At 32.8% G+C, this 25,517-nt stretch overlaps 1 protein-coding gene across 5 annotated transcripts in view; it reads right to left on the bottom strand.

Moving 5' to 3' along the window:
* Nucleotides 1-146: 146 nt before the first annotated feature.
* The window catches only part of LOC114327665 (phenoloxidase-activating factor 1), a 114,681-nt gene continuing 89,310 nt past the window's right edge, over nucleotides 147-25,517 (bottom strand). For 4 of the 5 annotated variants that reach the window (XM_028276342.2, XM_028276341.2, XM_050655939.1 and 1 more), the window contains 2 exons: nucleotides 13,697-13,930; nucleotides 147-457 (listed from right to left, as the gene is read on the bottom strand). In XM_028276342.2, coding sequence (XP_028132143.2) covers nucleotides 288-457; nucleotides 13,697-13,930 — 404 coding nt within the window. In that variant the 3' untranslated portion in view covers nucleotides 147-287. Of the gene's footprint in view, nucleotides 458-4,395; nucleotides 4,717-13,696; nucleotides 13,931-25,517 lie in introns of those variants that run through there. The other variant, XM_050655940.1, reaches the window with a different exon arrangement.

Genomic DNA, 25,517 nt, shown 5'->3' with positions numbered 1-25,517 from the left:
ATTTAACGTGTTTTGGTTTGTTTATTTCTACTGCATCTTGATTGTAAATTTAGTATAGATTTATTGATTTTACCTCATACCAACGGTCCTTGATGCCATAAGCCAACATCATAAGTTACAAAAATTATCGCAGGAATTCATATTCGTATTTTTTTAGAGTTTTTATTCAAAATAGATATACAAAACATTATTTTAAAAAATAGTTAACTCCTAATGATAAATATTATTAAGGCTCAAATATTCTTAAGCATACATTTGTTTTATTTAGATGGAACATTTTACAGTCACTACTCTTTAACTCGGCTATGAATCCATGATACGAATTTTGAAACCTTCGTGTAGATTCCCGGTAATCCTGCTGTACCACAATCTTCATTTCCAAATGAAACGATTCCCTCTTGGTACCACTGGAGATAATTTTCATTTGATCTTTTCATCAAGGGACCTCCACTGTCACCTGTAAAAATCAGATCATCGATTAATAATGCATTTTGGTAACTACTACTTTTATTATATCTGTTTCAAAATAATAATTGAAATGCTGAAGGTGAAGTGAAATTAAGTCAAATTTTCACGAGCGCAATTCAAAATTCCATTTTAAAATCATGTCGTTAACTAATATTTTATTGATATCTTCGTCTGAACTTACTCATGGTGTTCACTTTGACAAGTTGTAAAATATTAATTGTGATTAATATAACTGAATGTTAATTAAGAGGAAATAGTAGCGATCAACAGGTAGCAAAAACGCGTTCCAAGATTGCGTCTGTAATTTTGAATATTTTTTCGAGATATTTGGCACACGTATTCGTAATATAATAAAAAATGGCGGTACGGAGCAAAATTCGAGAAATATATTAATATGTGGAAATTACTCTGTAATTAAATACAATATTAAACAAACGAGCCTGTACCGCCATTAAGAAGAACAAAAAAATACACTTTCTTCAAATAAAATTTTTTTATCCGATGCCTAGATTTTGTGTGATTTTGGAACTACTAAAATATTTTATTCCATTAGTAGTTCCAAAATGACACAAAATCTAGACATCAGATAAAAAAGTTTATTTGAAGAAAGTGTATTTTTTTGTTCTTAATGGCGGTACAGGCTCGTTTTTTAATATTATATTTAATTACAGAGCAATTTCCACATAATATATTTTTCAAATTGGGCCCTGTACCACCATTCTTTATTATATTACGAATACGTGTGCCAAATATCTCGAAAATATTCAAAATTACAGCCGCAATCTTGGAACGCGTTTTCGCTACCTGTTGATCGCTAAAATTTTCCTAATAACGAAGAAAATATTATGACGCGCTACTTTACGATGAGATGTTATCAAAAATTATTATCGGGTATAATATCACAAGAGAGTGAGAATAAATTGAAAATAATGCGACAGTTTTTCGAAAATTGGTTGTCGGGCAAAAGACACGAGAGCCCGCAGGGCTCGAGTGGCTATTGCCCAATGACAATAAATTTGAGTAAAAATTAAGCATTATTTTCTTATTTATTCTTACTGTCGTGTGATATTCGTAAGATTTTTTTTAATACGTATATTATGGATATTTTCTTAAATGTGACATTCGTCAAAACTAGGAAACTGGTTGCCATTAAACAAAAACAATCTACAGACTTAAAAAAATTCTATCGGAGTAGATAATAGTAAAAAGTAGATAATTCTCAGTATAATTTTAATCTGATTGGACAGAATTAAACACGTGATCAAATATCTTACTATGCGATTGGAAGTTAAAATCATCAAAAAATAATCGCTGACATTTTTATTTGTGTAGGTTTCTATTGGTCAGAATCTCTATGGATGAAATAATGACATATAATTACACAAGAGCTTTACAATTACCGACTTGTATCCTGAGTGACACTTATATCGAATTACGAAATTGTGTCAAATTGAAAGCTGTCAAATTGAAATTGTCATGAGGTCGTTCGGTAAGATTATTTCATGAATAAAACTGTTTAAAATAAAAATTTTAATATGTATTTTATTGCTTTCTTCGTCTAAATATATGATAAACCTGCTCATGGTGTACACTTTGACATGAATTGAAGCGCTTATTGTATAAAGGTATAAGTCCACAATACCTAGTTTTGAGAAAATTCAAAAAAAAATAATTAATTTAGAAACTTGAAGACCTATCAAATTTTGTTCTACATATGAAATGTAGAAATAAACTAGTAGAATGATATGTGATACAGCAAATTTGGCTTTGAAAATTATTAAGGCCAATATGACGGTTTTAAGGGCTGGGACTTGTTTCCTTTATAACATAAATGAATAAAAGGCGCAATATGCTGCTGCTCTACAGGTACTAATTATTAATTTATGTATAGAAGGTACGTTTTTGTATAAAAAAACATTGATGTATAATAAACAAGACCTAAAATTAATCTTAAAACTTATTACTTAAAATAAAAGGAATCATTATCATATTCTTCATAGGACCTTAGCCAGTCCTTAAATTGCTCAAAAAATTATTTATCTTCTTCGGGACTTACATAGATATAAGGTAAATAAGTAGATTTCCTCCCAACATAACCTTCATCTATATCTTGAAAAGGCGCCACCCTGTACATATTCTTAAACCTTGTACAAGTACACACATGCAGTCCTGTCCTGTTTGTCGATCAGGTTTTATAATTCCTTTTTGACTAACATACCTTTTTTTAAGGACAATAAACGAGATTTAATTAGTACATTATTCTTATATTTTTCAGGGTTTCCCTCGCCCCTTTTCCGTTTACCTTGTCTTCTCAATTTAATACTTTCACTACTTGCATCAGAGAGATATCAGATATGATGCTAATGAATATTGTTTAAAATAAACAAATATTAATATTTATCAGCATAACTAATAATACACACACGTATTACAACTAATCGAAGTAATAAAATAAACAACAGAAAGGATGGTGGCACCACAAGAATTATTGTATAAAGGTAACCAGTCCTGGACTAGTTCCGTTTATACGCTCAACAAAATTTTTATCCTGCGATATCTCGCATATGGTGAGAGATACAAATTTCCCTTATAGACTCATTGATCCGTCGACTTCAGTTTAACAAAATCTATATCTTAGTTTAAATTCGTACTGAGGTGGACTTATCCCCTTTATACAATAAGCGATTCAATTGTAATTAATGTCACTAAATGATTATTTAATTTTAAACAACCAAGGACATCTGCCGCGTGAATTGACAGCAGGCAATTGTCAGTAGTAATTACACGAGATCTCTAAAATTATCGATTTGTATCCCAAGTGACACTTTGACAGTTTTAATTTCACGACCCGAAGGGGAGTGAAATTAGGTCAAGGTGTCACGAGGGCAAAATAAATCGATAATTAGAGCTCGACAGTAATTCGGTAAGATTATTTCATGAACAAAACTGTCTTTTCAAATCATTTTAACTAATATTTTATTGATATCTTCGCCTGAATAATTGATAAACATGTTTCTTGTTGTTCTCTGTGACACGGTGTAAAACATTAATTGTCATGAACCTTTAACTACCCGCGCATCAAGTTATACCATAACTACACGCGTGGCGTACTTTATACTCCACAAGAAAATACACTTAAAAACAGAGGATATGTTTATTTTTTTTTTTTAAAATACACTAAATTGTTTGTTATAAACCTTATTCAGCATCAGTGAATACTTGGAGGTCCTTCTCAGTAAGCCAATTGGGATTTATTACTGGAATCATGGAATAACTGGATTCCATGATAAATAAAATTACTAATAAAAAAATTTTTGAAATGTGATTTTTTACAGGAGAAAAAGTATTGTTTATAAAGAAAAATATGTTTTGTGCCATAATGACTAAAAAACAATTAAAATATGTAATTATATTACTACTTATACTAATATAATCGTGGCGCATATTGTCCGCCACCCGAAACAACAAAAAATAAACTGTAAATTACGATCTTCCCTGAAAGCCGACTATAACGAAACTAAAACCAAATTGTAAAGCATATTCCAGTGATAGGTTAGAGAGATAAACAAGGTGAAAAATAAAATTTTTAAATATATTTGCAGTAGAATTCTTATATCTGGCGCTCAAAATACGCCAGCGAGTGTAGTTAAAGGTTAATGTCACTGATTGTATTTTTGCGTAGCAATGAAGGGCATCTGAGGTAAAATACTTGACGACGGAAAATTATCAAAAATTATCGGGGATAATTACACAAGTGCATCAAAATTATCGTTAATTTTGCTTGAAAGCGTATTACCTCAAAACTACTGGAGTTCATTTTCATATTTTGGCGAAAGAGCCTGACTCCGAAGGACGAATTTTCGCTGAAATTTTTATTTTTTAGATTTCTATTGGTGAAAACCACTATAAATGAATTAGTCGCAGCAATTCATATTGGTATTTTTTTGATTGAAGTTTTTATTAAAAATAAATTTACAAAACATTAATTTAAAGTTCGCTCCTAATGATAAACATTACTAAAGGCTCAATCATTCTTAAGAATACATTTGTTTTAATTAGATGGTATACTTTATAATCACTACTCTTTAACTCGGCTGTGAATCCATGATAAGAAGCTTGAAACCTTCGTGTAGATTCCTGGTAATCCTGCTGTACCACAATAATTATTTCCAAATGAAACAATTCCCTCTTGGTACCACTGAAGATAATTGTCATTTGATCTTTTCATCAAGGGACCTCCACTGTCACCTATAAATAATATAAGATCATGGATCAACAATTCATGTTGGTAACCTTTATTATATCTGTTTCAAAATATGGTATATGTTTCGTCTTAAAGTATGTTAATAATGGTAGGTCCTAATAGTATATAGATCAGAGCGTTTGGAACAAAAAACACCGAAATACGTCGATTTTTAAATACAGCACCTACTGGCTTGCGATTTTTTGCATTGTGTTCAGGATGACCTCTAGAAAAAAGTCTACAATTGGAAAATGGGTGGAAATGCATAATTGCTCGGTTGTATCCGAGCATCAGAGAGATTGGGATCAGCACATTCATGTATTCCTAATGGCCTACCGCTCGGACGTAAATCAAACTACAGGTCAAACCTCAACCTGCCTGATATTAGATCGTGAAGTTCGTTTACCCTGCTACCTAGAATTTGACTACAGACCTTCCGAAGAACATGTTGTAGTCGAAGAATATGTCGATTGACTGAAGTTAAGAATGGACAACATTCATGGACTTATCCGACAAGACATATCCAAGTAGCCAGTGACCGAGTGAAAGATCAATATGATTCTCGATGTATAAATAAAAACTTTGAAGTAGGTGATCTTGTCTGGCTTTATAATCCACAACATCGTCGAGGCTTGTCTGCTAAACTACAAAGAAAATTGGAAGATCCCTATGAAGTCAAAAAGAAAATAAATTACGTAATATGCAGAAATAATAAGTTTTCAAATGGTAAGCCAAAAGTTGTTCACATAAATCGTCTTGCACCATAATAATATGCTGGCTTAAATGAAACAGAAGAAGTAGAAGCCCTCCAACATGAGCCTAAAAACGCCAAACAGCCACGTTTTAAGTAATGTATGTCAAATTACGCAAAAAGAAAGAGTGCTAGAACGCAGAGTTCAGGAAATCGTCTCTCTAGTCCATTGTGTTGCCCAAGCCTTCAGATAACTAATAGAGTCTCGTCCATATGCAATAGAAACATCGGCCGCTTGGACGAGTTAACCCATTCGCTGTCGATCACTAAAAAGTAACATAATTAACGCAGCAACAGAATCACTTGGAGAGAGGAAAGTAACGAATACCAATATATCAAAAAAGAAAACCCCATGGTTTCGAGAGGAAGTGAAGGTAAAATGTGAAGAAAAGAAGAAAGCCTTTTTACAATACAGAACACAACAAACATAACAGGCATACAACCACTATAAAAGAATTAGAAACGACACAAACACTTTAGTCAGACAAATAAAATGAGAACACTGGGAGAGTTTCTCAAAACAGATGGAACACGACTTCTACGGAACACAAAAGGAAATATGGAGAATGATCGGAGGACAAAGAAGAGAGATGAACGAACCAATAAAAACGAAACACATTCAGAAAGAAACTTAGGCAGACTATTTTCGATCTCTGTTTGCTAAAAAAAAACGATAGCGAACCACCAACACCTGAAGTGACAACAAACGAAGAAATAAATATTGAAGAAGCAGAGGTAACGGAAGCATTAAGGAAATTAAAAAATAGAAAATCACCAGGAGAGGACAGAATATCGAATGAACTCCTAAAGTATGGAGGACAAGACCTGACCAAACAAATATTAAAACTAATCCAAAAAATAATAGAACAAAACACAATACCACAAGAATGGAGATCAAGCATCCTAATACCTCTCTTCAAAAAGGGAGAAAAATCGGAACCGGTGAATTACAGAGGAATTAATTTATTAAACACAATACTAAAATTAACGACCAAAGCGACAACAAACAAACTGAATAAAATTATAACATTAGCAGAAGAAAAACAAGGTTTTAGTTCGGGAAGTTCATGCACCAACGCTATATTTATAATGAGGCAGATTCAAGAAAAATCGTTAGAATACAACAAACCGGCATACTTATGTTTCGTGGACCTTAAGAAGGCATTTGACAGGATCAAATTAAAGGACGTTAACCATTTATTGTACGCAAGAGAGGTACCTCTAGGAATAATTAAAACGATCGAAAATATCTACCAGAACAACACAATAAAAGTAAAAGTAAATGAAGAACTAACTCACCCAATTGAAGCTGGCAATGGGATAAGACAGGGAGATTCCCTGAGTCCTCTGTTGTTCAACCTGATCATGGACGAAATATTAAAAAAAGTAAGAACAAAAAAGGATACCAAATGAGAGAAAAACAACTTAAAATGAGCAATGCAGACGACGCAATACTAGTGGAGATGATTTACAACGTACGTTGCACGAATTTAATATAACCGCTGGATAATTTTATATGTTAATTTCCCCAAAAAGGACTACATTCATGGTTATAACAGCAGATCTAATAAGGTGTAAATTAGAGCTGGAGGGTCAAATAATAGAACAAGTCATGGAGTTTAAACATCTAGGCATCACACTATGCAGCTAAGGAAAGCTCGAAACAGAAGTGGAAGATCAGGTGAATAAAGCAAACAGAGCCGCAGGTTGCCTGAATGAAACAATATGGAGAAATAAAAACATCAGAAAAGAAGTGAAAGGCAGAATCTACAAAACAGTCATCAGATCAATAATGACATACGCGGCAGAAACACGACCTGATACAGAAAGGACAAAAAGAATGCTACAAACAAAACATTGCGAAAAATCGATGGTAAGACGCTGTGAAATAGAGCTAGAAGTGCAGATATACGGAGTAGATGCAAGGTGGACAACATTAATAACTGGGTGAAAAGCAGAAGAGTAGAATGGAACGACCACATAAGCCGAATGACAACAAATAGAGTAGTAAGGACGGCGAGAGACGGTTCCCCAATAGGACGACGATCAGTGGGAAGACCACGAAAAAGATGGAATGAAAACTTACTGGAAGCACATTGAAAAACAGACAGAGTAATGTCTATATAAAAAGAAGAAGAAGAAGAAGAAGAAGAAGAAGAAGAAGAAGAAGAAGAAGAAGCTGTCGATCACGCGGCAGGATTTCTTGTGTCAGGTGCCGTTCACGCGCCAGCGAGTGATATGGTTACTTCAGTCAGGTACCGTTTAACAGAATGTCTCCTAGCCGGGTTCCAACCTCTTCGATAGGCAGCGAATGAAGATGATCTTTGATGTTTATGGTGACCTGGAGGTCGTATACAGCCATCCTAAGTTACGAGAACATATGGCGTACTCTAACTAATTTGAAGAAAATCGTATGTAACTATGACGTCAAAAATGTGGCTTTGCCAAAAATAGGCCATACACTAGAAAATCTGGATTAAAAGATTGTAAGAAGCATGCTTGAAGTGATCTTCAGAGAAACCGGCGTAAGTATTACTGTGTGTTGCATGAACCCGAAGATGTCGTACCCTTCAAAGACAGTAGACTATTATTTCTTCTTGAGGGTTGCATGTAGAGTGGTGGAGAGCCCTGTAGGTTCCGACATCCTGGGAATCTAAATCCTTAATTTAAAGTTGCTGATCGGGACAATCAGATCTTAGGAGGGGAGCAGTGTAACGAAAGAGTTAATTTCGACAGACCACAAGCAATGATTCCCACGCCAAGAAAGATCTAGAAAACAGCAGACGTGACGTAAGAGAATCGACATAGCGGTGCTAGAAATGAGCGCGAATCTCTCCTGCATGTTCCAGAAAATAACGTGTTGTATATATAACGCGCGACTTTGTAAATTAAGTTAGACATTGATAGAATTCCGAACTGTAAACTTGCAAATAAATATAGTCTTATATAAATCCGAGCCGTGAGTGTTATTTTAACTGTAAACTCGCTACTATATAATTGAATCGGCCATTGCGAAAACAATAATAATATAATATATGTTACGACGTGTAAATTTTTCAGGAAACATAAAAAGCTTTCCATTAATACACTCAACCAAACTTCTATGGAATCATGTTATATTTTTTAATATTTTCAGCGGATTAAAGTTAAATTTAAGTTTCTTTCATTCCACCTCTCCGGTGCTCTGGCTCCGGAGCCTAACTACAGGTTCTAGTACCAAATGAACATACCTGCGAGCTATTAAAGTTGGTTAGATGGAAATTAAAGGATTTTTGTACCGATCGTAATTCCTCCAAAGAACATGGCCCTTCCTCTTTTATATTTACCGAAAAACATACCGGCCCACCATACAATATTTATACATACGTTATAAACTCTATTGGTTTTTGCGCGGAATGGTTGATTTAAATCTTAAAAACATCATGGCGTCGAAAAATCGTTCTATCCGAAATATAGACTTAGTTGGTTTTCGCAATGACCGATTCAATTACATATAATAAAGGCATTTTTATAAGAAATATTGATAAGTCCATAAAATGGTTCCATGACATCTCGTTACACGACAGTTCGTATCTGGACAACTGGTAACGGACAATTCGTAACAGCGACAGTTCGTAACGGCGACACTTCATAACGGCGACAGTTCGCAATTATACAAATTCTTAACGGACAATTCGTAACGTACAAATTGAATTATTCTGTTTATTTTTGGTAACGTGGAAACTAAATGTTATTACAATTTAGAAATGAAATTATGTTTATCAGTTTAACGAATCAGTATCAGGATAAACATTTTTAAGGTATTTAATATTTCGTGTTTCAGAATATAATAAAAGTATTTAAACCAAGTATTAAATTCTGTAGCCTAGTTTCAAAGATGGCCAACTCCATTTAGCAAAATTTTCAGTATAGGCAAAAAACTGTTTAAACTACTTCCACACAATTGGTACTGTTAAATTTTTTTTTGTTGATTAATAATTCTTTCCAGAGCATCTTGGAATAATAATATTTATGCTTTTTACTGTAGTTAAAGGAATATCTAACGTTGAAATATGGAGTTGGACATGTTTGTAACCAACATGTGGAGATAGTCGTTTTTGTCACCAAAAATATTGCTGATGGTGTCGCTCAAACTTGAATTAATTGGTAAACTGTAGTTTTGTTCGCCACTGACAGTTACTGACTTTTGTTTCTTGGTCAAAAGTAACTTTTTGACTTGTGAAATTTTGAAATGAAGATTTTCTGGGTCTTTAACACAGTTTTTAGCTTCTGACTCCCAATCTTGGTTGGTCCAGTCTTTTCCTAAAAGTTGGACTGTCCCATGCTTACTAAACTCTGAATGATACTCTTCAAGCTGCACAATTGTATCTCTTTTCTTTACACTTCGTTCTATGCCACCAAAAATCCCATCACTAGCATATATGAGTGACCCGTAACAGGAAACACAAGCTCCACTGTTGTGATTGAAGTTTTAGTCCTGTGTAGCCGAGCAATGCACATCGTTAATACAATACTATTCTTGTTTTGGCCTGGACACCCATCAGCTACCAGCCTTAAGGTGTCTTTTCCTTCAAAGTAACCAGATTTAGATCTGCACTCAAGTTCTTCAAATACAGCAGAGGCTATTTCATTCGAAGTCTTTTTCATTTCGTGTTCGGCCCAAGAGTAAATTGATACATTTTCTTTGCGTAATGCTTCGGTTCCAGTAGAACATCCAGAAACTATAGTCAGATTATAGCAGTATAACTGTCTTGAATAGTACACACTCTGATCTGGGAGTTTTGGCAGAGGCATATTTTTTTGCATATCGTACGACATTATAGCAACATTAGGTTCATCTTTTTTCAAAAGGTTAAAAATCCCTTTAGCACGAGTAGTGGGAACAGTGTACTCTGCTTTAAGCGTTTGCAATATTGCCTAATTTTTTTCAACTTTAATTTTTTCTTTGTACTTAAGACAGGTTGAACACATATCTGTCGAAGGACTTTTAAAGCTAATGTTGAACCTAGTTACGAATATGTGTCGAAAAAACAACTCTAACTTTAAATTAGTAAAACTTTAAAATACTATACAATAAAACAACACCAGTCACAACACACCAGAATAGCTCAGTTTACTGCTATCTTCTGTTTCACCTAAGGCGGTGAAGTCACGTGACAGAATGAAGCCATCTGATTGGTGATTTGTGGAGATGGCTGTTTTTGTCAAAAACATATTTCAGAGCCGGCCGATTTTGTAACCAAGGGTACTATTCAAATGCAGTTTTAAAATTGTTCTGGCCATTTTTGACACCAAAACTCTTTAGATTTGGATTCCTCGTGTTATTTTACACAAGAAACAGTCAACCTTTGAATTTTCAAAAAAATGGAGTTGGCCATCTTTGAAACTAGGCTACAGAATTATTAAAAGCCATCCGTCGTAGGGATGCGAAAAACCTACCGGTTATAACCTAAAACCGGTTTTTTTACTTCGCAATAACCGGTTTTAGCAGTTGTTTTTTTGTCCCGGTTATAACCGGTTTTTTCTTTTTAAAGTAATAACCGGTGAAAAACCGTACAAGTTAAGTTACTTCTAAAAAAAAATAAGGAATAAGGAAAAAATTTTGTTTAAATTCATCAATAATTTTTGATTTGTTTAATGTTTATATTCGTTAGTGACCCTCGCACTCACCGAAATATGTTTAAGACATGTGATAAGCTGAATTGGCTATTTTGATAAACTTGAGAATTATTAGCATGTCTTGCTTCTTTAATTGCCTAGTTAAAAATAGATATTATATTAAATAGATATTAGTATCAATCAGCTGTGCAGTCATAGTCGTGTTATAAAATTGCATAGATGCTATGCCTACACAAATGAGAATAAACTTATATTTTATCATTAATACATCAAGGAGAAAAAATCATTCCTCTGGAATCTGGAATCACAAAACAAATGAAAAAAAAAAACAAAATTGTTTTGTGTCTGTTGTGTAGAAAGGATTTTTTTTTTCGGAAATACAACAAATTTGCAATAACATTTAGGACAGTAGCATATCCAGTTCAGAATATTAAGAATGATTTTATAAGTTTTACTATTTTTGATTGGGTCCGAAATTTTCATTGTGTTAGTTTATTATAAAGGTTGTAACAAGGAGGTACCTAGGTCATAAATTCAATCGCATGTTCTGGGACCAAAAATAGATCGGTTGAACCTAACTTACCTTAGTACAAATTTGTACTTAAAAAAAGTTACAGCCCTTTGGAGTTACAAAATGAAAATTGTTTTTTTTTTCAATATATCGAACACTGTAGGGATTTTGTATTGAAAATGTGCAATACAAATGTGCATATGCAATTACATACCTAAAGTGCAATATAAATGTAACGTTCTAACACTAACCTATTGGGTATTTATTGAATATTGATTAAAAAAACCTAAAACCGGTTTGTGGAATAACCGGTTCTTTGGCCTGTTATAACCGCCAGGTCAAATCGTAAGTAAAAAAAACCAGTATATCCGAAAACCGGTGTTTTGTCAAAAACCCCATCCCTAATCCGTCGTATTAACTATAACCGTTGATTGTATACCCCAACGCGATAACCAATCAGAAGGTTGATTATAATAACAGGTAATCTTTCTTTCCTTTACAAAATGTTTATTAGAAAATTAGGAATATCTATTAGGAAGATGGTTGTTAGCTTAAATATTTCTCGAGTTACTTCATTATTCGTTTGTCTAGGTATATGAAAAATTAAGGAACAATAAGAGGGATAAACTTTTAAAAATATTGTTAAAAGTTTGTATGTATTTAAATATTTGTTTGTGTTTAAAGACTTTTAATACCTATATGTATTCTAAAACACAAAACATAAAATGTGTTAAACATGTTTATGCCGGTACTGGTTCGTTAAATTAATAAACATAATTTTAATTATAACTGAAATAACAGTTTGTTAGTTTCCACGTTAACAAAAATAAACAAAATAATTCAATTTTGACGTTACGAGTTGTCCGTTACGAATTTGTAGAGTTACGAACTGTCGCCGTTACGAAGTATCGCCGTTACGAACTGTCGCTGTTACGAATTGTCCGTCTCCAGTTGTCCGGTTACGAACTGTCGCGTTACGAGATCTCTGGTCACGCCCTAAAATATAACCATGGGCCATCTGCGGATATCCCTTGCCACATTATACTTTGAAGAGAGCTGATCAACTAATGAGTTTGTGACGATAATATACTTTTGTTGTCTAGAGTATGTCTATATATTAAACAAAACGGTTTCTTATAGCGTCTCTGGCAGTATAAAAGACCGAACAGAAATCCGTTAGATCATTCTCTGTGTTGAACGGAGAATAATTAACCAGAGATAGGTGCTCTGAAAGTATCCCTAAACCTTTCGAACACCGTCGATTTGGCGAGTTGAGTGAAATCGACGAATCCCGATCCTATCCAACGGCTATGTGCGTTGAACGTAACCATAATTACATAACCTTTGTCATCCGGTGTGCTGAGCCATATACCTCCTTTCTGTATACATTTATTTCGCGTTGAGAAATAAATGAGACTCCTAATTAATTCCCTCGATCGTCGGTTAATAATAACGTCTATCGTCACACTAACCTGAGATTTACGAAAGCTCTATATGTAGAATATCTTAATATTCTTTTTAAATAACGAAAAAAGTAAGTAATTAACGAAAATTTTCTTTCGCATGTTTGGTACAAAATAAATGTCTTAATAAAAGCCAATCTTGTCTTCGATTGAATTTATTACCAGAGATTATCACAAGCCGCCTACACGATGGATATATGATATCAGGCGAATTAGTAAAAACTGGCAACAATCAGCACAAAACCGTGAAGTGTGGAAACAATTGGGGAGACCTATGTCCAGCAGTGGACGTGAATTAGTTGGATGATGATGATGATCACAAGCATAATAAAACATGCGAATCCACATCCGAACCCTTAATAAACTGAGTAAAAAAAATACTTACTTAACTGAACGCCTTGGGCCTGAGAGACCGAAATTGGCAATAAAACAAGTATATTTCTCTCAACTGCCGCTTAACTACTACTACTCATACACTGCGAGGTACTCCAAAGGTACATACATATATATACAGGGCCTTACGCGCCCTAATTCATAAATATCCGAAAAAATAATTTTTGTTGGGACCTCTAGACGCGACGCGTCCACTTGAGGGTTAATAAAACTATAGTTTGAGAAATCGATATGAAAAATATGTTTACCTTTACAAGAATCCTTTCCATCTTCTCCTCCAGCGCATATTTGGGCCTCAGTTAGCCTAAGTCTGGCTGATCTAAAGGCCGTCATGCAATCGTCTCTCGTGCGGAAAGGAAGATCAACCTTGAGCTTGACATTTGTTGCATCATGTTCTGTTAAACCCCATCCTGCAGTTGTTAGATAGTCATCTATAGTGGAGCCTTCGTTTGGCTCAGGAAGACAAATTGGTCTAATGAAGTCTAGAAATAAAAAGAAAACTTTATTTAACGTATTTTGTAAGCCAGATATAATAACTCTACTGAAAATATATTTAAAAATTAAATTTTTGACCTTGTTTATCTATCTAACCTATCACTGGAATTGGTTTTAGTTTGACTACTTATAATAGGCGTTCTAATAAGATCGTAATTACCAGCTTATTATTTGTTGTTTCCGGTGGTGTACAAAATACGCCACGATTGTAGTAATGTAAGTACATGTTTTAATTGTTTTTTAGTCATTATGGCACAAAATATATTTTTCTTTTTAAACAAAAAATCTTATGTAAAAAATCATATTTAAAAAATATTTTTATTAGTATTTTTATTTTTCAACGGATAAGATTCCAATTAGAAATCCCAACAGACCTACTAAGAAGTAACTCCAAGCAATCGCTGATGCGGAATAAGGTTTATAACAAACAACTAAGGGGAGCAAAGTATGCTAAATTTGCAGTCACTTGAGCGTTATGGGGACCTATTGGGTTGTGATTATTATGTCCTAAAACCAAAAAAGTTAAGTAAGATTTTCCATTTTAGTGGGGACTTTCCACTTTTTAATTAAATTTTCCATTTCCAACGATCGTTTTTTCCGATTATAGCACCATCTATGCATAATTCGAATAAATGTCTGGAATAAAAGTTACTTATTTTTACGTAAAGAATCCAAATCTACAATAAAAATTTAGGGGTCCCATATAAGATTTTAAAGTAACCTCCTACCCAACCTCCGAGGGGTGCCGTGTTTGGTACCATTCGATAGATTTTTCAAAAACATTTTTAAAAGTGTATTTTGCAGTAACTAGACCCCCAACGCTAGAGGAGGTCCAAACGGCAATCCACACACAAAAAAGTCATAAGGCACCGGGAATAGATAAAATACCGGCAGAACTACTCAAGCCAGGAGGAAGGAATTTGACACAACAGATGTATCAGCTAATACGAAAGATATGGATAGAAGAAGAAATCCCCCAACAATGGAAGAAAAGTATAATCTGCCCTATTCATAAAAAAGGAGACAAGCTGTTGTGTCAGAATTATAGAGGCATCTCTTTACTTTGTTCGGGATACAAAATATTCACAAACATCCTTAATCGAAGACTTCAACCTCTCACGGAAAAAATCATCGGGGAATATCAAGCAGGGTTTAGGCAAAATAGATCTACCATTGACCAACTATTTACAGTTAAACAAATACTAGCCAAAGCATGGGAATATGACATGGACGTTTACAATCTCTTTGTAGATTTTAAACAAGCCTATGATTCAATAGATAGAACAATTCTACCTAATATATTGAAAGAATTTGGCATACCATCAAAATTAATACGACTAGTGCAAATGACAATGACAGAAACAGAAGTACAAGTATGTATTCAAGGACAGATCACTGATGCGTTTACGATAACGCAAGGACTGAAACAAGGCGACGGACTGGCTCCAACGCTTTTTAATCTTGTTCTTGAATATTTAGTTAGACGGTTGACGGTAAGCGGAAATAACATACTTACAAACAAATCTACCCAATTAGCAGCAGACGCGGATGATATAAACATAATGAGCAGAACAATGAATGCAGCGGAAGAAACCTACGTTGAGTTGAAACAGAGTGCAGAAGCAGTAGGGCTAGCAATAAACACAAATAAAACAAAACTACTCATACAAACCAGATCAAATAGACCGGTGCAACAACACTTTATTGACGATATAGAACATGTGAATAGATTCACGTACTTAGGAATGGATCTGGTTGCAAGCAATGAAGAAGAACCGGAAATAAATAGAAGGCTTGTGCTGGCAAATAAAGCCTATTTCGCGATGGGTCACACATTCAAATCGCGAGACGTACACCGGAAAACAAAACTCCGGGTATATAAAACAATAATCAGGCCCATAGTAAGTTATGGCTGCGAAACATGGGTGGTGACACAGAAATCTGCCAATGCATTAGATGTGTTTGAAAGAAAAGTATTACGTAGGATACTGGGCCCAATAAGTGAAAATAACAACTGGCGAATTAGGTATAATAGAGAAATATACGAGCAATATAGCGAACCAACTCTAGCACAACACACTAAACTGCAGAGACTACGGTGGGCAGGGCACGTGATCCGCATGCATGAGAATAGAATCCCCAGAAAATTGCTGAATGCAAGAATGCAGGGAAGAAGACCTGTTGGAAGACCTAAAAAGAGATGGGAAGACGAAGTCGATGAGGATGCCAGGAACTTCCTGGGAACGCGTTCATGGAAAAGAACAGCGGTAAATCGAAATGATTGGAGAAGCTTATTGAAGGAGGCCAAGGCTCGATTTGGGCTGTAGTGCCATTGGATGGATGGATGGATTTTGCAGTTTTTGGATCTGATGTTCATTTTGCGAAATATCGCGGGGTTTGTATTTGAAATTTTAAATTTACCCCCCCCCCCCCCCCTCTCCGTTAGGGGTCATATTTAGCGGTCATGTTAGATAGATTTTTGAAAAATATTGAAGACGTATTTTTTTGTTTGTCGATCTGACGTTCTCTTCGCGAAATATTTGCTTTTTTTTGAAACTTTTTGCCTCACCCATTTTCTTACGCCCCTCTTAAATCGTTAGATTTTTGAAATATACACTCTTTTGCATGTACTTAACTTACCTTATCCTAATCTGATAATATCGAGTATTTCTAAGTTTAGATTTTTTTCGGGACCCCCTTAACGAACTTCCCTGTTTTAAGAGCCAGTATATGGTACAGGTACATCTGCAGGGTACCAGGTTTCTCCCCATATGATAATCTGACGCGCTTGAGTAACTGCAAAAATCCCCGCTTGGGCTCACCTACCATAATGTCCAGTTGCACCAAAAAATATACGATTGATTTTTTTGATGGGGATGGCGTTTATTTTAAAATATAATAATTGTCAGAAAAACTGTCAATTAAAAACATCAATTTTAACGATTCTTCCGAAAAATATTAAATTTTTACTATCAAATATACAGGGTGTAACAAAAATACAGGTCATAAATTAAATCACCTATTCTGGGACCAAAAATAGTTCGAATGAACCTAATTTACCTTAGTACAAAAATGCACATAAAAAAAGTTACAGCCCTTTGAATTTACAAAATGAAAAGCGATTTTTTCGAATATATCGAAAACTATTAGAGATGTTTTATTGAAAATGGACATGTGGCATTTTTATGGTAGGAATATCTTAAAGAAAAATTATAGTGAAATTTGTGCACCCCATAAAAATTTTATGGGGGTTTTGTTTCCTTAAACCAACCCAAACTTTTGTGTACGTTCCAATTAAATTATTATTGTGGTACCATTAGTTAAATTCAATATTTTTAAAACTTTTTTGGCTCTCAGTATTATTTCGACAAGGCAGTCTTTATCGAGTTGCGGCTTCTTTTCTAATATGTTTACATTAAGATTTTATGGGGGTTTTGTTCTTTAAACCCCCCAAATGGTTGTGTACGTTCCAATTAAACTATTACTGCGATACCATTAGTTAAACAGAGTGTTTTTAAAACTTTTTTGGTTCTTTGTATTTTTTCGATAAGGCACCTTTTATCGAGATGTGGCTTCTTTTTTAATATGGTTCAAAATATACCTAAAAATGTAAATCATAAATAAATTTTCCTATTATTATCAGTCTCCATAATCGTACTTAGCCTTATACAAATATGTGGTGGATTTGACAAATATGCAAAATATCTCGATAAAAACTGACTTTTCGAAAAAGTGCGAAGAGGCAAAAATTTTTTTAAAACATTGTGTTTAACTAATGGTACTGCAATAATAATTAAATTGGAACGTACACAAAAGTTTGGAGGGGGGGGTTAAAGGAACAAAACCCCCATAAAATATTTATGGAGTGTCTAAATTTCACTATATTTTTTTCTTAAGATACTACTACCATAAGAATGCCACATGTTCATCTTCAAAAAAAAAAATATCCAATAGTTTTCGATATATTGGAAAAAATCGATTTTCATTTTGTAACTTCAAAGGGCTGTAACTTTTTTTATGTGCACATTTGTACTAAGATAAGTTAGGTCCAATCGAACTATTTTTGGTCCCAGAATATGTGATTAAATTTATGACCTGTATTTTTGTTATAGTATTTTTCATGAGCATTTTTCAGTGCGTAACAAATGATAGGAAAAAGGGTAAGTCCGTGATAGTACACATTTATGACATTTATTCTAACATGACATTTTAGTTAAATCTGACAATTGTCACATTTTATTTTCAATTTGGAATAAAAACAAATCAAATGTGTTTCTTGCATTTATAAAATGGTATTTTCTTTGATTTGTATAGTCTTATAAATTATACAGATTATATTTGTAATATAATCTGTATACTAATAATCTGTATACTAATATAGGAAATTCTTCCTAGTGGATTTGTAATACTATTATCTAATTAAAAAACATATTTTTTTATTATGGCGCCATCTATCGACAACTAGAATAACTAGAATAAATGTTGTAAATGTCTATAATCACGGACGTGCCTTTTATTCTGTCACATACAATTTAATGCTTTAGAAAGAAATCGAAAAATTGTGACGCACTGAAAGATGATCATAAGAAAAAGAATACACCTTGTGTAATAACCAAACACTTTTCTTTTCGTTCGAAAAAGGTTAAAATTTAATACTTTTTGAAGAATCCTTAAAATTTCTGTTTTGAATGTGAGAGTTTTTTGACTATATTTTACTATATTTTAAAATAAACGGGCAACCCAAATCAAACGTTTATTTGTTGGTACAACTGGAGATAAGTGTATTTTTCGAAAAAAAAAAAATAATAAAACCGCTGTTTTTAAGCGTACCTATAGGCTATTGATTATGTTCAAAATAAGAGAGCTAAAAGGAACTACAACGTTAACGGGATTTTATTGTCTTGTATGGTCAATGGACCTCTAAATTATAAAAAACCGCGGAGTGCTACCATTTCAATGGGTGCGTTTTTGAGAAAGGGGTGAATTAGTCCCTAGGCACAGGGTGAATTAGGGTGAGTTCTATGCAATTTTAGTACAAACACGTCTACAGGAAAATTGTTCCAGGTTAAACTTACAATCGAAATATTATATGTTAATGTCAAAAATAGTTTTTCTTACAAAAATATATTCAAAAGAAAAGCAAGAAAGAAGCACGAAAGAAAGCAATTTTGTTTTTTGCCCCATAACTTTTTTCCACAGGGATATAGGTATAGGCATTGCTTTAGCAGAAAATAACTTCCATCCTTCCTCTTTAAAATGAAGTTTGGTAGGATTCTCTAAGATTTATAATTTTCGAAATAGGATTTTTTAAAGTTCTCCGCTTACAGCATTTTTGTGTAATTTTCCCCATTATTTCGCAAACATTGTTCTGTAACTTTTTCCTACGCATTTCTAGGGATATGCAATGGTACATTTATTAGAAAGAGAAGTCAATTACCTTTAAACTGGTCTACTGTATAAGGTTATAAGGCTCTTTTTAAGCAAGTTATGCTTTTTCAAGGTTTCATACTTTTAATGATTTTTTATATTTTTAATGATTATTTTTTAAAATTATCATTATGACTTTTTTTCTTGTATATTTAGGTATATACATTGTGGAATAAAAAGCTTATTTTCTTTACTTTAAAATGGTGTATTGCAAAAAATTCTAGGACAATTTTTAAACACGATATCCATAGGATATCCAAGAGTATCCGTAATTTGAGAAAAATTTTAATTTTTTTTATTGTTTTCGATTAGAAAAATATGATTGCATATTATAATATAATTTTTAATTCCAAATAACTTTTCTTAATAACACGTTTCGATATTATGAAATATAAAAGTACTTTACTCTTAAGCGAAATTCATTTTTTTTAACATACCTCGTACACTACTGATAAAAATTTATATCTGATGATTGCATCTTAGGTATTAGACTGTATAGAGCATTTTATAAGGAATAATTTTTTTTATAAAGTTAATAATAAAAAAGTTTTCCATATGGTTCCACTTTAGTGGGACCTATTGCTGCATGTGTATAATATGTCACATTTTGATATCTTATTTACAAATAGTCCCAGAATTTTTTACGATACACCATTTTAAAGTAAAGAAAATAAGCTTTCTTTTTTATTAGACAATGTATATACCTACATATACAATAAAAAAAGTTATAATGAGAAATTTAAAAATAATCGTAAAATATATCAAAAATCATTACAAGTATAAAACTTTGAACAACCATATCTTGCTTAAAAATAGTCATACAGCCTCTTACGATAGACCGTTTTAAAGGTAATTGACTTTTCTTCCTACTAAATGTACCATTGCATATACCTAAAGCTACGTAAAAAAAAGTTACAGAACAATGTTTGAGAAGTAACAAGAAAAATGGGCCAAAATCGCTGTGAGTTGCGAAATTTGAAAAATCCTGTTTTGGAAACCATAAATCATAGAGACTTCTTCTAAACGCAGTTTTAAAGAGTAAGGACGCAAGTTTTTTCCTGTGAAAAGATGTCTATACCTATGTCCTCATGAAAAAAAGTTATGGGCCAAAAAGCAAAACTGTTATCTTTTGTGTTTTTTCTTGCTTTTTTCGAATATATTTTTGTAAAAAGAAATATTTTTGACTTTAAAATGTGATGTTTGGATAGTAAATTTAACCTGGAACAATTTTGCTGTAGATATGTTTGTATCAAAAGTGCATAGAACTCACCCTAATTCGAATTGTGCCTAGGGACTAATTCACCCCTTTCTCAAAAACGCACCCCTTTAAATGGTAGCACTCCGCGGGTTTTTAATATTTAGAGGTCCATTGACTATATGAAACAATAAAACCCCGTTAACGTTGTAGTTCCTTTCTAAAATACATAATCAATAGCCTACTATTCTCTTGTGGCGTATAAAGTACGCCACGCGTGTACTTATGGTTTAACTTGATGCACGGCTAGTTAAAGGTTAATCTTGGTTTTCTTAGCTACTGTTACTGTAACTATTAAAAACATTTTTACACAAGACAGAGATAACTCTATTTAAAATATTTTTAGAAAGAAAAATAATTTTTGGAATACACTCACCGGCACAAAATTCCGTCACTAAAAATTGTTGATTATGTTTGACAATTTATAACTTTATTATCTGTACTCCCATTTTCAAGATTATTGCGTAGGTAAATATACTGAATTCGCTCAGCCGAGAGTCATTTTGACAAATTCGGAATAGGAAACATACAACACAAAAATTCTTACCTCACATTATTAACTGCTCAAATCAACTTAAATCTTTCATTAAAAAAATAAGAATTATTGGAAATAGTGGGAGTGGATACTGAACTCATAAATTTTTGTTGAATTTATTTCTACAAAATATTTTAATTGTGTAAAATAAATAATTTTCTCATTTGTTATACATTCTTTATAATGATGTAAATAAATGTTTATTGTTTGGTGTAAGCTTTATGTTATTTATATCTGTTTACCATTAATAATATTGGCTATGAGCAGGTATTTTTGGTTGTGTAGAAATTTCCAGTCACGTCTAGCAACTTATGTTCCAAAAAAAATTACCAACATCCTCTAAATATCCTCTAAATATCTCTTTTCTTGTAAGAGCTGTAAATGAAATCACTGCTTTGAAGGTTTATTTAATTAAAAATATCAAACGCACTAAAATAAAAAACACAAAACAAAATTAACAACAAAACAATTCCAGAGCGGGTATATCCAGTATCCACCTATCGCAGCAACGACTGCTCTCAATCTGTTTGGCATCGAATAAATAAGATGTGTTATCCTTGGCTGGGGAATAGCCCAATATTCCTCTACCAGGACCATAACTCTATCAAATTTTCTGGAGGCCTAGGATTACGGCGAATAGCTATTTTCAATTTATCCCATAAATTCTTGATAGGATTGAGATCTGGGCTGCATGCGGGCAATTCTAATCTTATTAACCCTTATCCGGCCAATACATTTTACTTATGTAACCGGGCAACTCGGGTCCGTTGAGCCCACCACTGTTCTTTAATGTACTATTCATATTTACCCATATATTTCTAATATTCTTTTTTGATTTTTTATTAAAGTTAAATTTAAATTGTCTACATTAAAACAAAAGGTGCTACTATAGTATGCGGTCTACCTCGAGGGTGCAATCTACCTGAAGAATTTACACAAAATAATGAAATGCAAGAAAAATTTTGTAGAAAAAATATTTATTCACAAGTAATAAACATTTGGAGCCAAATAAAGACTTAATTAATAAATAAATAAAAAATTTTGTAAATCTACCCGGCCATTTTATTTGAAAACAGGGGTTGACATTTACGCATACCCTGGAAAAAGATTACGGTGTTGTTGCCTTTCATTATTGTGTGAAAACCCTACTGAGAAAAGATTATGGTAATTTTTTTTATGACATAGACTTGGGTGTCAATTCGCCAGTCACAACTTTTTTGTTTTCTATTCCGACATAAAGAAGGCAATGAGGTCCTTAGAGTTCCATAGCAAACTCTTCCACAGGTCTCTACTCAGTTCAAAAGCTGCAGGTTGCCGCTTAGGACTATCCAACTTGCGCACCATATTTTTCCATTATACATCTTCTTCTTCTTCTTACGGTAACTAGCAGCTCATTTTTAAAGAGCCGACAAAAACAATCTTTACAAAATAAATAAAACGCGTAAGTCAGAAGAATATTATTTTACTTTTACAAATTAATATTTTGTCACACCAATTAACGATTTTAGTTGGGACTAAGCCACAAGATTAGGTTATTCCCTACTAGAATAGCAAAGGACATCGCACACATCTTATGGAAAATATAATGTCACTCAAATTCAATAAAATTTATACGAATAGATTCGTTTTAAATTAACGGTCAAATCTTATCATTGCGCCAACTCCATATTTTCAATAATAAGAGCAGAAATTGATATAAATTAATCTGAAATCAAATGGATACGTACATAAGTTAGAGAGAGAAAAAATATTTTATAATACCCAAATTGTCGGTACTCCATAAATCAGCGGATTAGTTTCACTAATCCGCTTAGGCCCAGCGGGGTTTAAGGCTCTTTTGAATAGCACCCAGAGCAATAGTAATTGTAACTGGCAGTTTTACTCACTCCAAAAATGTGATTAATCATAATTAAGAGTTGGCGCAATGATAAGATTTGACCGTTAATTTAAAACGGATTTATTCGTATAAATTTTATTGAATTTGAGTGACATTATATTTTCCATAAGATGTGTGCGATGTCCTTTATATGACAAATTAAATTATTGTTAAGTATTAATTAAAAAAAAACAATAAAAACAAAAAAAAAATAGATTATTCCATTTTTCTTTATTGCAATCTACTTTCACTGTAAATTAATATAATTTTGGAAGCTTAGTTTTCGACGCTAACATTGATATGAAACGACTGATAGCAGATGCATTATTTATTTCAAAATATGTATAGGTACCTACCTAACAATATTATTCCATTCCAACAATGATTATCAGTTTTTAAAATTTATTTAGAATAGATATAACACCTATTGTAAACATATCTTTGATGTTTACATCAAAGATATGTTTACATTGTTTGTGACACGTTTAGACTTTATTATTGAATTTCCGAAATCATAAAAGTCGTTTAGATAATCCACAAAAACATAACCTGACTGCCAGATTAACTTCTGTAACAAATATTTAGACTTTAGGTGTAAATACAAATAGGGTCCGGCGGGCCCGTGATGCCCCTTTACGTGACAAAATTTTTTCGTTGCATTAATTTCAAAAAGGATAATAAATATTTTGAATAGCTCATGACCATGTTGAAGGAAACATACTTCCAAACAAATTCAGTGATGCTCAAAATTCAATAATTTTTATCAGTTTATGATAAAAGAATTGGCGTCTCGGGCCCGTTGGACCCACCTTGCCCGGATAAGGGTTAATCCAACCTCTATTTAAGATATTTATTTTCATGAAACAATCAGTGTTTTTATTTACAAACTAATGAAAGGATGTTGAAAATCGGAGAACAAATTAATAATAAAGTTTTAAATTGTCAAACTTAACCAAAAATTTTTAGTGGCGGAATTTTGTGCCGGTGAGCGTATGAAACGGTTTTTAATTCCCATCTTCCAGAGCTACGCTACAATAAAAGATCTCTAATAAGTAGCTAAATAATAAGTCAAAGGTTTAAAGCTCCACTAAAAAAAAAAATTGGTAATAATCTGTAAAATGGGAGTAGTCCCATTTGAATTGCAAAAAATTCCGAAATCGATGTTTTTTTTTTAATGAGAATGAGGGTCGTATGCTAGCTCCTTTGAAAGGTTATTAAATTCTCTATTTAGTAATATAAACCACAATCATTTATACAGAGTATCAAAAAAATTATTTGAAATTAATTGACACAAAAAAAATATTTTTTGTGATTTTTTTAATTCAAACTAGATTTTACTAGTATCCGAGGATAAAAAATGTTGATTTAACAAATAGACATTGTAGACTAAGGGCCGGTTGTTCGAACGCTAATCAAAACTGATCATTATCAAATATTTAATTAAAATTACATTTGATTAAGCGTACTTCTGACAGATGTCGCATTTTGAGGTTATGTTGACTGATTTATTTTATTATTTTGGTTTTAATTTAAAATAAAACATAATTAAACTCTTTCTGATGTTAATTTCTTGTTTTTGCTTACAGATCAATAATAATAATAAGCAATTTTTAATAATTTAAGAGCTGCGGCTATACTTTAATTACTGTTTTACCTACAATCAATAACTGATTAGTGTTTTACATGTATTTTTCATGTCGCGATTTGATTTCCATCAAGAAAATTGATTACAATAAAAGATTGATAATAATCAACTTCTTGATTAGCGTTCGAACAACCGGCCCTTAGAGCCGCTATAGGTGAAATTTCTTAATCATTTTAGGCACGATGGGATCCTATAACTTAAATAGTAGAACCTAAAAGAAAACGTTTGAACACTGTGCCGTCACTTTTCAGTGGCACATGCGTCGACAGTGGCGCATCAAACTTTCCACTTATGGACGGGAAAAATAAATTAAAAGTTGCCGTCCCTTACTAACAGAATTAAATATTTTTTATTTTTTTAAGTTCTATGTGATTAACACATAGAATTTAGCGTAATTTTAACCCACCACCCCTTTCCCCCTGCCCCCAGCATCAAAAACTTCATTTTTCGTTTTTATTTTTTTTCGTGGGATGCAATCAATTTCAAAATTTCAAAAAATTCACACGCATAACTGAGGCTTTTATAAAACATGCCTATTTTTTATAGACCCATAGGTAAGGTGAACATAACCTCAAAAAATTAAAAGAAATTTTTTTTTTCAAAAAAGCGTATAACTTTTTTTAGCGAATAGCTGTAGGTCTAATTTTTTCTTAATCTTGTGTGTTTTATCAAACACTATATTTTTAATTTTTTTCAGATTTTTCCGTAAGGCTCCCCACCTTCAAAAATCCGAAAAACTGTTTTTCGGGGTGTTTTGGGGGATTTTCCCTATTTTATAGACTTCATAATATATCAAATCAACTTTGTTTTTATAGGTTATATGTAACTTGAAGTAA

Source organism: Diabrotica virgifera, chromosome 7 (assembly GCF_917563875.1).
Source record: "Diabrotica virgifera virgifera chromosome 7, PGI_DIABVI_V3a".
NCBI lineage: Eukaryota > Metazoa > Arthropoda > Insecta > Coleoptera > Chrysomelidae > Diabrotica > Diabrotica virgifera.
The sequence above is the reverse complement of the archived record's forward strand: the minus strand, read 5'-3'. Positions and strand labels throughout refer to the sequence as shown.